Raw genomic sequence first — 13,371 nt, forward strand, 5'->3', positions numbered from 1 at the left:
TAGATATAAGTAGTATAATAGTAAAACCCATGTCCAACTCCTTCAGTTACATTGAGTAGAAGCAACAGCCTGTCAGCAGTTCCATCCTAAAGTGCTGGCTCTTTCTAAAAGCACATGACCAGGCAAAATTACTTGAGATGGCTGCCTACACACCAATATTGCAACTAAAAAAATAAACTTGTTGGGTTAGAAATAAAATTTTACTTGGTAGCGTGAATTATTTGCAGTGTAATTTAGAAATAAAAACTACACCATAAAAATCATGACAGAATACCTTTAATTCTACTTTTCTGTGAAACCATCACTGGATGACTGATTTTGCTTTTTTGCATCTGTAACACTGTTCTGAGATAATTCCTCCATCTCCCCAGCAAAAGGGGCCTGCTTCCAAAAAGTCAGAATACAACTATTGTATGCAGTGACATTCCAGCACATTACCTCTTCTGTTCTTGTTTTGTGTTTTATCTAACAGCACAATAGAAGAGAGGTGAGACTGTTCACTGGGCTTCAGTTTTTATACCCCTCCTCTGGACTGGGACACTTCCTGACTTGTAAGCAAGAGCAGGAAATAATATTTTATCAGAAGGAAAGTGGGATCATCACTATGGACACTGTCATGGAAACTCTTGGCTAGCAACTGAATCCAAAACTCAATGAGAGACTACAGTGTTTATATTCTATCCTATCTATGTCACTTGACTGACTAGTAACTTGAATCCATACCCATAGGGATGCTATATAGTTTATGTACTATCCTGTCTCTACGCTGACTAGTAACATGAATCCAAACCCAAATTTATTCTATGTCTTTTGGCTGGTTAAAGGCTGAAATGTATATGATATTATGATTCAGAGAGTTCCAGAATATCATAATGTGATTAATCCTGCTTGCAGTCTGGTGCTGATCTATCCTGGTTTAAAGAAGAAGTAAAGGCTTGGTGCACCTTGGGGTGCCAAATATTAGGCACCACCAAGTGATTGTATTGAATTACTTGAAACCGGTGCTCCTATCAGCAGAAAACTGCCCCGGCCTGGGGTTATACCAGTGAGCACCATGGATCGATCTTCTTCCGTCTTCCTCTTTCTTTGCGCGGCTGTGCATGCGCAGTAGAATGGAAAGCCGAATTTTAAACTAAAAAGTCGGCTATTTAGTTCAACTGCGCATGTGTTTGCTCCGGGAAATTTGAAGACAGAAGAAGACGGAAGTGGATCGCTCCGTGGTGCTCACTGGTATAACCCCAGGCCAGTGCAATTTTCTTCTGACAGGAGCTTCAGGTAAGTAACTACAATCACTTGGGGATCCCTAACATTTGGCACCCCCAAGTGCACCAAGCCTTTCCTTCTCCTTGAACGTAACAAGGTTCAAAGTGACAACGTATGATGATGGCTAGAGGTAGTTAATGGTGGATTGTGAGAGATATGACGGTGGATTTTGAGTGACATGATGGTGTATAATTGGTGACATGATGGTAGATAATAGGAGATATGATGGTGAATTGTGAGAGATTTGACGATGGATTAAAGAGACATGATGGAGGATAGTAGGAGACATAATGGTTGATTGTAAAAGATATGATGGTGGCTTGTGAGAGACATGATGGTGGATAGTGGGAGACATAATGACAAATAGTGGACAGCATCATGGTGGATAATGACTGATATGATAGTGGATAATGGTTGAGATGATGGTGAATAGTGAGCAATATGATGGTGGATAGGGGAAGACTTGGTGGATAGACATGATGGTGGGTAGTGGAAGATATGACAGTGGATAGTGGGCAGCATAATGGTGGACAGTGGAAGACATAATGGTGGATAATGGGTGACATGATGGTGGATAGTGGAAAATAGGATGGTGGATAGTGGGGTAAATGTTAGTGGGTACTGGGTGACATGATGTTAGATAGTGGAAGACATGAGGGAGGATAGTGGGCAACATGCTTATGGATTGGGAGAAACATAATGGTGGATAGTGGACATGCTTGTGGATCATGGGTTACATGATGGGTCATGGTGGGGGACATGATGGGTAGTGGCTGACATGATGGTGAATAGTGGGTGACCTGGAGACCTGATGGTGGATAATGGATGACATGATAGTGGGTAGTGGGCTGCATGAGGTTAGATTGTGGGAGACATGATGGTGTATAGTAGGACATAATGTTGAATAGTGACTTACATTATGGTGAATACTTGGAGACATGATGGCTAATTGTCAGATTCATGATGGTGGATACTGGGCAATATCATGGTAGATAGGGTGCAGCATGATGGTGGATAATGTGTGACATGACTGTTGATAATGGGTGATATGATGGTGGATTGTAAGTGACCTGATTGTGGATAATGTAAGACACGATGGTGGGTAGTGGTTAACATAACAATTGTTAGTGGGAGACAGGATGGTGGATAATAGGCAACATGATGGTTACTAGTGGCTAACATAATGGTGGCTGCTTGCTGACATGATGGTGGATAATTGGTGACATAATGGTAGATAGTGGGAGACATGATGGTGGGAAATGGCTGACACGGTGGACAAAATGGATGACATCATGGTGGATTGTCAGAGACATGAAAGTGGGTAGTGGCTAACATGATGGTGGATAGTGGGCGAAATTATGGTGGATAATGGGCAACATTATGGTGGCTAATGGGCAGAGGTGGGCTATGCCGGTTGGGCACCCTAGGCAACACGGCTGGCCAAGTCTCAGACCTGCCTTGTCCACACATGTGCGTGCTGTCAAGATACGCAGTGCTTTATATGTGTCATATGCAGGGGCTTATACTACTGGTTGTACATCACATCCCTGGTTTCAGCAGAATCAGCAGGGATAAAGATTACTACAAAGAACTGATGTTATAATGCAGTGCCACCTGCTGGAGAGAACCTGCAGTACTCCATTTAAAACTTTAAGCACAGACCAATCTAGCAGTGAGACAGGTTGGCCAACCATGAGAAAAAATCAGGAAGGCACATTATTCCTCACAGTGTATTTCAGATTAAGAGATACAAATACAAGACACAACAGTTACATAAACAGACAAAATTTTTCCCAGAATAGATACACAGTTACATCTGCATAATGTTGATGACAGTAGGGGGATGGCTACAAACTAAAAGACATACAATATAGCAAATTCAGATAGAAGAGCTGCAAAAACACTGCAGTCACTGCAGCCTCGCAACTTGCACATATCAGACATATACCTGATTTTTGGATGTTTCTAAATACCATGAATCTATACCAGCATAAGCATCGACCCTACAAAGTGAGATCTCAGGTTCAGGTCAACCCATATGAATATACAATTACCCCCCCCTTGATACCTGGTAATAGTATGGTGTATACGGCGTCTCATAATGTAGGGGTGCAGTGCTTGTAACCCCAAGGATACCTTTCACAATCTCGTCGCAGCCTAGAAAAAGCAAGTACAAGTTGGTTCCAGTCAATATATAGTACAGTTATGGGATCCTTTATCCTAAACCTCCCATATAGTGTATTTTACCCAAATAATTATAATTGTTAAAACATGATTTCCTTTTTATTATAAGGATAATAAAACAGAATCTTATACTTGATCCTGACTTAGCTGCATGGGGCAAAATAATCCTATTGGGTTTATTTAATGTTTAAATGATTTTTTATAGCCTTACAGTATGGTGATTCAAAGTACGGCAAGATCTCATATCCAGAAAACCCCAGTATTACAGATAATAGGGAAGCTCTACCTGTATATTACATGTGGTGGGTGCAGTTATATTTGAGATCTCCGTCCCTCCCACAATATTTGCTGTGATACTGGGAACAAGAAGAACAGGAAAACGTGTCTCTGACTGTTCCAAAACTGTGTAATGTACTGCTCCCTTACTAGTACTCATTTATTATTACTTTGTTGCTCATAAACCTTGGAGAAAATGTTTTTTTACTTGCAGTTCCCACTTCCTGTTTGAAGGGAAATTCCAAGGCAAAATTGTTGTTGTTCATAAACATTGGGGAGAGTGGTTTGACCTTGCAGTTAGCACCAGGGCTGGTCCTATCAAATGTGGGGCCCAATTGGGACCATGTTGGCGGGGCCCCTAGACAAAGTGTTGCTGGCTACTGACACACCAAGTATTTAGGAAAATAAGGGCATACAGGCACAAAATAGAAAGGAAAGGGGCAGACAAGGTAACATAATAGGGGCACACAGGGTAAGAGAGAGAGGGAGGAAATAGGGGCACATAATAGGGGCACACAGGGTAAGAGAGAGAGGGAGGAAATAGGAGAGTGGACTGGGCCAATTAGTTTGGGGCTGGGTCGATTCAGCTTGGGAGCAGGCTTGGTTGGATTGGGGGCAGGCAGGGCCTATCAAGGTTGGAGGAAAGCTGGGCCTATGAGAGTTGGGGGCAGGCTAGACCTATGGATTTGGGGATGGGCTGGACTCTCAAAGTTGGGGGCAGGCCAGGCAGCATCATGTGCTGAGGGAAATATTATCTGTGCTGCCCTGTGGTGCGGGGCCCCCCAGAGGTGCGGGGCCCAATTGGGCCCAATTGGTCCAATTGGCCTAAGGCCGGCCCTGGTTAGCACTTTCTGTTTGAAGGTGATTTTCAATATCATCCCATATAGAACAGAGCTTGAGTCATCAGACCAGTGGATGAGCCCAGCACTTTTCTATATGGGATGATGCCTGAACAGTACAGTGTGCACTACTCTCTGTCCATTTATTAACCTACCTGTGTACAAATCATCCCAAAGTAGTCTGGACTCATACCTTTTATTGCCAGTACTCCATGGCAAAAATCCTTAAAGCCGATTCGTCCCTGGGCATTTGGGTCCAAACGTTTAGCAAGTTTCTCCACCTGGGAACAGATCTCAGTGTTACTATCCAACAGCATGGACAATAATTATATTGTAGGCCCCCACAATTGGGACTGCCCTGTCAGCCCAGATTTGGCTAGTTATGTAAGATTTTGGGGTTCTTATTTGGGGGTACCCCCTAGAAATATAGCAGGGTGACAGATGCACCAAGGTTAGTGGTGTTTGCAGGTTGAATCAGAAGATAGATATGCAAATACACATTGTTAAAGCAGTCACCCTTTTGACCACAGCAATTTTAGCCATGCCTGTTTGAAAGGACAGAAAACGATACCTAGTAAAAAAAAAGTTTCTCCAGTCTACCATCTTAACTGTACCAGGCCAAACTGTTGGAAAGCCTTGGCCAGTGCCTCACAGTTCCTTTTGCATGGCAGTAGGCAATGAATGAGATGTAACAAGCATAAAACCACAAGGGGTGGATGATGATTGCAAATGTAATGATCCCTGAAAGACAGAACTTTCGATATTAGACACAGCCTAAGAATAAACATCTGACTGAGGAAAATCAACATTGGACAAGCACACCGCTGACCATAAAATTGCTTCTAAAGAAGCCTGAGAACGGGGAACCCAGGATTCTGTATTAGCCCTAATTAAATATGCTTTAATATTTGGGGCTTATTCAACTACCTGATGAACAAAGACTTCCTGAGTATATCTGTAGTAATAAGTCAAATCAACTGGACTTGCTGTGTTTTTTTTTAAAGATGTTTCATCATTTACCCGACTGACTTTCTTAATTCTAAATTGAGAAAGCCAGTCAGATGACTGGTGAAATGTCTTCAAATGGTTCTACATCTGAGACGTAGTATCGTGAAAAAAATGTAGCTAATATTATATCTTGGCTATGATGAAAATCGGAAATCACTTTGGGAAGAATCAAATCTGGTGTCATCAAAAACACTTTGCAGGACAGAAACTCGGATTTCCAATATCAATACAGTGGACATGTACTGTATCTCTATTATTGTAAAAAAAACATTTTAAGAGTCAGAACGATGATCTGTACTTCCTGAGTAGCACGAAACTAGGCAACATCAACATTCTGAGGACTACAGAGATCCCACTGAGATCCCACTTTGATTCGGGAGAAAAGCCTAATTCTTTTTATAGCTCAAAAGAACTTCTTCATGCATGGTGTCCATTAGATTTCAGAGCTGCAGAAAGCAAATCCTACTTGGCCACCAGGGGACAATGAGAACATAGGCTTCTCTGATCTTCTTTAGTGTACAAGGGATGAGCAATATAGAAGAAACAAATGTAAGCCAACGGGAAGTCCCATTTAAGCAAAAAGCATCTACCAGATTTGCTCAAAGATCTGGGGTCCAGGAACACCACACTTCCATCTTTCTGTTTTATTGAGAACCACACCCTTCCTTCTGGAAATCAAGGAATACTTGCTGATTTAGAAACCTCTTAGCCTGTTGCCTAGCATGTGTTAACTGAGATAATTTCTTCTCTTAATTCTTTGAAGTTGTTTTCTGCCCAATCAAAAATAATTATGGTCAAGCAAAAACAAGACTTTAATCTTTCGACAAATATCTTACTGTTGTTATAGTTGCTAAATTTTTTCAAGACTACGATACTATGCAGGGGCGTAACTACAGAGGAAGCAGACTCTGCAACTGCAGGAGTGCCAAGGAGGTATAGGGGCCCCATGAGGCCCTAACTCATGTTCAATTTCAATACATTTTGGTAAAACAGATCAACCTCTAGACATTTTGGCCTGAAAAAGAATTTGCTGTGGGCAGGGCTGGAACTAGGGGTAGGCAGAAGAGGCAGCTGCCTAGGGCGCAACGATTGAGGGGCGCTGAGCAGCTGCCTCTTCTGCCTACCTCTAGACCGGACGCACCTTACTCCCAGCTTGCCCGCTCCCCTTTTGATCATGCGCGCAACGTCAATGCGCATACAATGTTACATCCCATACGCGTGCAATGTCACCGAGCCACAGGGGAAGGAGGGGGTGAGTTGGCCGGCTGGGTTGCCTAGGGCACCCCGGCTGGAAATGGCCCTCCTCTGGCTGTGGGGCCCAGTAATATCCAGTTATGCCACTGATTCTATGGAGGAGACTAGCTTGCCAATCACCCGCTGAATTACTCTTGCTGTTGTGATGGGATGGATGATTGATTATATTCACAACTTGGTTTATCATATCAGTCATCTGGAAGACAAGGTGAAACACCAATGTGCCTATGAGGAGTATGCATCGTTTCATTGGAGGAGTCTGTACTCTTGCATAATAACATAAAAACATAATAACACACGTTCATTGAGTTCAACCTTTTATGTTTATATAAAACCTGCATGACTGCTAGTTGGACAGGAGGAGAACAATTTTGGCAGCAGTATTTAATAGTGTGTAGTGGGGAAAGATGGGAGTTAGGGAAACCAGTTATTAGAAAGTTGCGGTTGTCTATATGGGCTAGAATGAGAGCATGCATGAGCGTCTTTGCTGTTGTTTGTGACAGATTTTAGCAATATTGTGTAAGAAGTTGCTACAGGTTTTGACAATGAATTTTAATATTGTCACTAGGTCCAAAGGCAGAACCCTGTACTGAATGTTTCTCCCAGAATACAACATCTCGGGAGTTTCCTGCGGCTTCTGTGGATCGGGCTTCACATCTTTTAATTCAACATTCGCTAACTAGTCATCTGAGTTCAGAGTTCGAACTATGGATCGGAGTGTCTGCACCTTGAACAAACTTACATTTACATTACATTTACCATTGTAAATTCTCTGCCCTGAGAAAGACGTGGGAAGAAACTCCTGAGGATTTTTTTCCTTTTGGTGAACTCTAATAATTACATGTTTTGAAAGCAGATGTTGAATAATATCTAATAAGGCTTCCACCAATATCGGTGCTCTTGGCTTGTCTGATGACATGAAAAAGCAAGACTGCTTTTCAATTTGAGATGAATACTAGAGACACTATATTTAGTGCCCAAAGCTCTGAAACTGGCAAAGCCCACTCTGATTCAAATAGGAATAACCTGCCTCCTACTTGACTCAGAGACATGTCTGGCTTCTGGTCCCAACTGGTCTGAAAGCACAATATGTTGCATCTCCAGGTTTGCCTGCATGGCTTTAATTAGAGGCTCCACTAAATCAAAATTAAGGTCAGAATCCTCTATCTATGGCATCCTCTTCAGTGTCCTCACTCTAAGAACTGCCTGCATCAAGATCTCTTGCCTCTGGACTGTCTCTGCGAGTGGCTATTCTATAACATGCTAAAAGTTTATTTAAAAGTGAACCACCCTAGATAAGACTAGATAAGAAATGTTGGGTAGATATGACTGTATGCAGAATAAGCATAAATAGCATGTATTAGAGAAGAATGCAGATGGGTGCACTGATTATACCATGTAAAACACAAATAGAATCATGGGTAAATGGGTAGTGGCCTGTTGCATGTAGCTTAGATGAGAGACTCATCATGTATATACTTACATAGTTACATAGTTAAACTGGGTTGAAAAAAGACAAATTCCATCAAGTTCAACCCTTCCAGATGAAAATCCAGCATCCATACACACACCCCTCCCTAACATAAATTATATAAATTATATATATATATACCTATACTAACTATAGAGTTTAGTATCACAATAGCCTTTGATATTATGTCTGTCCAAAAAATCATCCAAGCCATTCTTAAAGGCATTAACTGAATCAGCCATCACAACATCATCCGGCAGTGCATTCCACAACCTCACTGTCCTGACTGTGAAGAACCCCCTACGTTGCTTCAAATGAAAGTTCTTTTCTTCTAGTCTAAAGGGGTGGCCTCTGGTACGGTGATCCTCTTTATGGGTAAAAAGGTTCCTTGCTATTGGTCGATAATGTCCTCTAATGTAATTGTAAAGTGTAATCATTATATTTTTTGCCAAAGTACATAACCTTGCATTTATCAACATTGAACCTCATTTTCCAGTTTGCTGCCCAGTTTTCCAGTTTAGACAAATCATTCTGCAAAGTGGCAGCATCCTGCATGGAACCTATAGTTCTGCACAATTTAGTATCATCTGCAAAAATAGAAACAGTACATTCAATGCCCACCTCCAGGTCATTAATAAACAAGTTGAAAAGCAAGGGGCCTAGTACAAAGCCCTGCGGTACTCCACTAACAACACTGGTCCAATTAGAAAATGTTCCATTTACCACCACTCTTTGTAGCCTATCTTTTAGCCAGTTCTCTATCCAGGTACAAATACTATGTTCCAGGCCAACATTCCTTAATTTAACCAGTAACCTTCTGTGTGGCACTGTATCAAATGCTTTAGCAAAGTCTAAGTAAATCACATCCACTGCCATCCCAGAATCGAGGGCTCGACTTTCCTTCTCATAAAAAGAAATTAAGTTAGTCTGGCAAGATCTATTACGCATAAAACCATGCTGGCATACACTCATAGTATTATAATTTGCTATAAAGTCCAGTATCTTTTATCCTTATCTATCCTTTATTAACCCTTCGAAAAGCTTTCCTACCACTGACGTCAGACTAATAGGTGGGGTTTTGTCCCGATTTCCTTTATACCATGTGACACATATAAATAGAATCATGGGTAAGTAAAGAGGCCTGTAACAATATGTAAAGGGATCATTGATTTTTTCTTTTTTGTGGTGTATGTGAGTGGAGATAGCATTTTAAGGACATGTAGGCTGGCAGATAGAATCATTGACTAAAATAAGTTGCTGATGCCTTTGGCCTGTGCATAATTCTCAGCGATCGATTGTGGGTATTTATGAAAATGGTGGCAGGGTATATGGTTAGTATTTGCTTGTGCATGTACAGCCCCAGCAACCTCCTGTCACTGATGCCATTATATATGTCTGATGCAGCATATGTGCCCATTGGTGGCTGGTAAGCTATTATGAGAAAGCGGGGAAAAGGGACGCAACGCTCACCAAGATATGGACAGCTATGTGTGGTTTGGCACCAGGCTCACATCTGAAATAGTTCTGTAGGGACCTATAGGATATCCTATCCCTATAGAGTTAATCCCCTACCTTTTGTATGTAGTTCTCTTTTCCCTTGTTATTGGGCCAAGCCCTTGTAACTGGTAAAGTGTAACACCCACACCTATTGGACAAAGAGTGTAATGACACTCCCCTGCAACACTGCTATATAGTGTTGTGCAGGGAGTGTCCTCTTCCTCTTTGGCTCCTGGTGCTGCTGCTAGGTGAATCCCCATTGAGCCTGGGATCACCATAGGCCCCAGTAAGCATTTACCCCAGAGGGACCTGACACCTTTGGTGCTAAGTCGGGGACCAGGTAACCCCGTGAACGAGGACCAGCTAAGATAGTAAGATCTTGTTATAGTCTCTCTAGGAGAGAAAGACAGAGAGGTGTAGCAGAAAGAGCAGTTGTCGCTCCAACAAGGATTGTAGTAGGGAGTAGCTTCCCACAAGGCCAGTTTGCCTTTAGAGCAGGGAACTCAGTTGATAGGCATCTAGGTGAGCAAAGGACTACCTGTACCCTACCTGATAGATCCCGATCCCCTCACTGTGCAACGTCGGTTGAACTGGGAATTGATGTACACCTATCTGCAATATCCTTTGGGAGTCGCACCTGTTTGACTGTGAACCTTGTACTGTCCAAAGTGATTCCACCTGCTGTGTCCTCAGTATATTTGTAAGTAAACCTGTGGTCATTTGCCTCTGGCATTATAAATCTTGCTCCTGTTTTACCTTTTTAAAGAACCTCCTGGCGTCCATTATTCTATTTGCACTTATATGCCTGTGAGTTGTAGTTCAACTACAGTTTAAAGGGGAAGCTTCCATTTGGCGAAGGCTCTGCCCTGGGTGAAGATTCGCAATGTAACCCATGCTCACTACCTAGCTGGTGACCCTTAACTCCTAATTGGCAGAATAGGCCAAGAAAGCGTTACAGTTCTAACCCAAATGTTTGCCATTTATAACAATGCTGATCATGTACAGCCTTCCTTGCAACACCCCCTGCCCCTGCTGTACTAACTCAATCAGTAAAGGCAATGTGAAAATACTTATATAAACAACTTGTTACAGGCCCCTATGACTTACCCATCATTCAGTATCTACAATCATATGCAAAAGTTTGGGAACCCCTCTCAACCTGCATAATAATTTATTCCACAACAAAAAATATAACAGTGGTATGTCTTTTATTTCTCAGGAACATCTGAGTACTGGGGTGTTTTCTGAAGAAAGTTTTAGTGAAGCAGTATTCAGTTGTATGAAATTAAATCAAATGTGAAAAACTGGCTGTGCAAAAATGTGGGTTCCCTTGTTATTTTGCTTATGTGAATGCATGTAACTGCTTAATACTGATTACTAGCAACACCAAATTGGTTGGATTAGCTCATTAAGCCTTGAACTTCATAGGCAGGTGTGTCAATCATGAGAAAAGGTATTTAAAGGGATACTGTCATGGGGAAAAATTTTTTTTTCAAAATGAATCAGTTAATAGTGCTGCTCCAGCAGAATTCTGCACTGAAATCCATTTCTCAAAAGAGCAAACAGATTTTTTTATATTCAATTTTGAAATCTGACATGGTACTAGACATATTGTCAATTTCCCAGCTGCCCCAAGTCATGTGACTTGTGCTCTGATAAACTTCAGTCACTCTTTACTGCTGTACTGCAAGTTGGAGTGATATCACCCCCTCCCTTTCCCCCCCAGCAGCCAAACAAAAGAACAATGGGAAGGTAACCAGATAACAGCTCCCTAACACAAGATAACAGCTGCCTGGTAGATCTAAGAACAACACTCAATAGTAAAAACCCATGTCCCACTGAGACACATTCAGTTACATTGAGAAGGAAAAACAGCAGCCTGACAGAAAGAATTTCTCTCCTAAAGTGCAGGCACAAGTCACATGACCAGGGGCAGCTGGGAAATTGACAAAATGTCTAGCCCCGTGTCAGATTTCAAAACTGAATATAAAAAAATCTGTTTGCTCTTCTGAGAAATTGATTTCAGTGCAGAATTCTGCTGTTGTATGCAAAAGCTCATTTAGACAAGCCACAGTCATTTTGGAACAAAGTGCTTTGGACTGCTGAGACAATGTAGTTATTTGGTCATAACAAAAAGTGCTTTGCACGGCGGAAGAAGAACACCGCATTCCAAAAAAAACACCTGCTACCTACTGTCAAATTTGGTGGAGGTTCCATCATACTGTGGGGCTGTGTGGCTAGTTAGGGACTAATTTTGTGACAATGCATATTGCATTTTTTCTGTTAAGCCAATGATAAACAAAACTTCAAAGAATTAAGAGGGGTTCCCAAAATTTTTCATATGACTGTATGTTGAATTTGGCCCAGGTAATGTGTGTTAGACAGAGAGCTTACTATATAAATATATATAGATAACAGGTACAGACTGACAGACAGGGAGATAGACAGACAAAAAACGAACCATACATTAACAGCAGAACACATACATACAAACAGACAGATAGTCAGCCATACACTGTTCTCTAGATAGAGACTGACAGGCATATACAAAGTGACATATAGACAGCTATCCATACACTGTTAGTACGCCAGAAACAGAGTGACAGGCAGAGGACAAACAGTCAGACAGCTTACCATACACTGATAGCAGGACAAATACAGACAAGCTGAGAGACAGACAGGCAGCTAACCATACAATAATAAATAGATACAGACTGACAGATAATACAGCTAACCATACAACGAAAGCAGGACAGATACAGACAGGCAAAGGGACAAACTGGTTTGTATGTAAAGGGCAGAGTATGACAGATACAAAGATAATATTCTATAATAATAGGAACAATCTCAAGTCCTGTCATGTCAAGTTGTCACTCCATCTCCTGCCCAGGGGACAATTAGCTATGATGGTGGGGACAGAGATTGGGATTCAGCCCTGTTGCTCACCATACTCTTAGTCCATGGATGGAAACCTCTCACCTCATCTCCTTGAGCAAACTGTAAGCCCACAGCTATGAAATGCTCCACCTTGATAAATCCATCCGCATCCTCATCGCACACATCAAACACCTGCTTGAGCCTGTGCAGGAAGAGCACCAAGTGCGCCTGGTCCCCTGGAGAGAAGCCACCACTCTCCATCAGGAACACTAAGTGGCCTTCCCCCAGCACCTCTGCCTGCCTTCAGCCGCCATCACCAGCTCCCCTTATTGTACAGTGTATGACATCAAGAGCAGGAGGGAGGCATCCAGGGGGAGGGGAGCACTGTGAGCGAGAGGGAGAGAGACAGAGTAATGGGGAATCAGTGAGAGAATGATAGAATCACAATGAGTCAGAGGTTGAGAGAAAGATATGGGGAATCAGTAAGAGAATGAAAAACAATGAGGCAAAGAGAGGGTAAGAGGAAGACAATAAAAAAATCAAAATCAAAGGGAGCAGAAGGGAGAGTGAAAGCTGGGAAATTAGAGAGTGAGTCACTGGCAGCAGGATGGAGACATGGGGAATCAGGGAGAGGGGAATTAGAGTGGGACAAATGGGGCTCATAGTGAGAATCAATAGCAGCTTGATGGGGAGAAAAGAAAA

At 42.1% G+C, this 13,371-nt stretch overlaps 1 protein-coding gene across 2 annotated transcripts in view; it reads right to left on the minus strand.

Annotated features, from left to right (window-relative positions):
* Nucleotides 1–13,090, minus strand: part of LOC108702867 (rab11 family-interacting protein 4) — a 44,774-nt gene extending 31,684 nt beyond the window's left edge. Inside the window, exons 1-3 of one of the 2 annotated variants that reach the window (XM_041578154.1) lie at nucleotides 12,772–13,090; nucleotides 4,756–4,843; nucleotides 3,332–3,420 (exon numbers count right to left, since the gene is read on the minus strand). In XM_041578154.1, coding sequence (XP_041434088.1) covers nucleotides 3,332–3,420; nucleotides 4,756–4,843; nucleotides 12,772–12,930 — 336 coding nt within the window. In that variant the 5' untranslated portion in view covers nucleotides 12,931–13,090. The remainder of the gene's footprint in view (nucleotides 1–3,331; nucleotides 3,421–4,755; nucleotides 4,844–12,771) is intronic. The other variant, XM_018238621.2, reaches the window with a different exon arrangement.
* Nucleotides 13,091–13,371: the final 281 nt, after the last annotated feature.

This window comes from Xenopus laevis, chromosome 9_10S (genome assembly GCF_017654675.1).
Source record: "Xenopus laevis strain J_2021 chromosome 9_10S, Xenopus_laevis_v10.1, whole genome shotgun sequence".
Taxonomy (NCBI): domain Eukaryota; kingdom Metazoa; phylum Chordata; class Amphibia; order Anura; family Pipidae; genus Xenopus; species Xenopus laevis.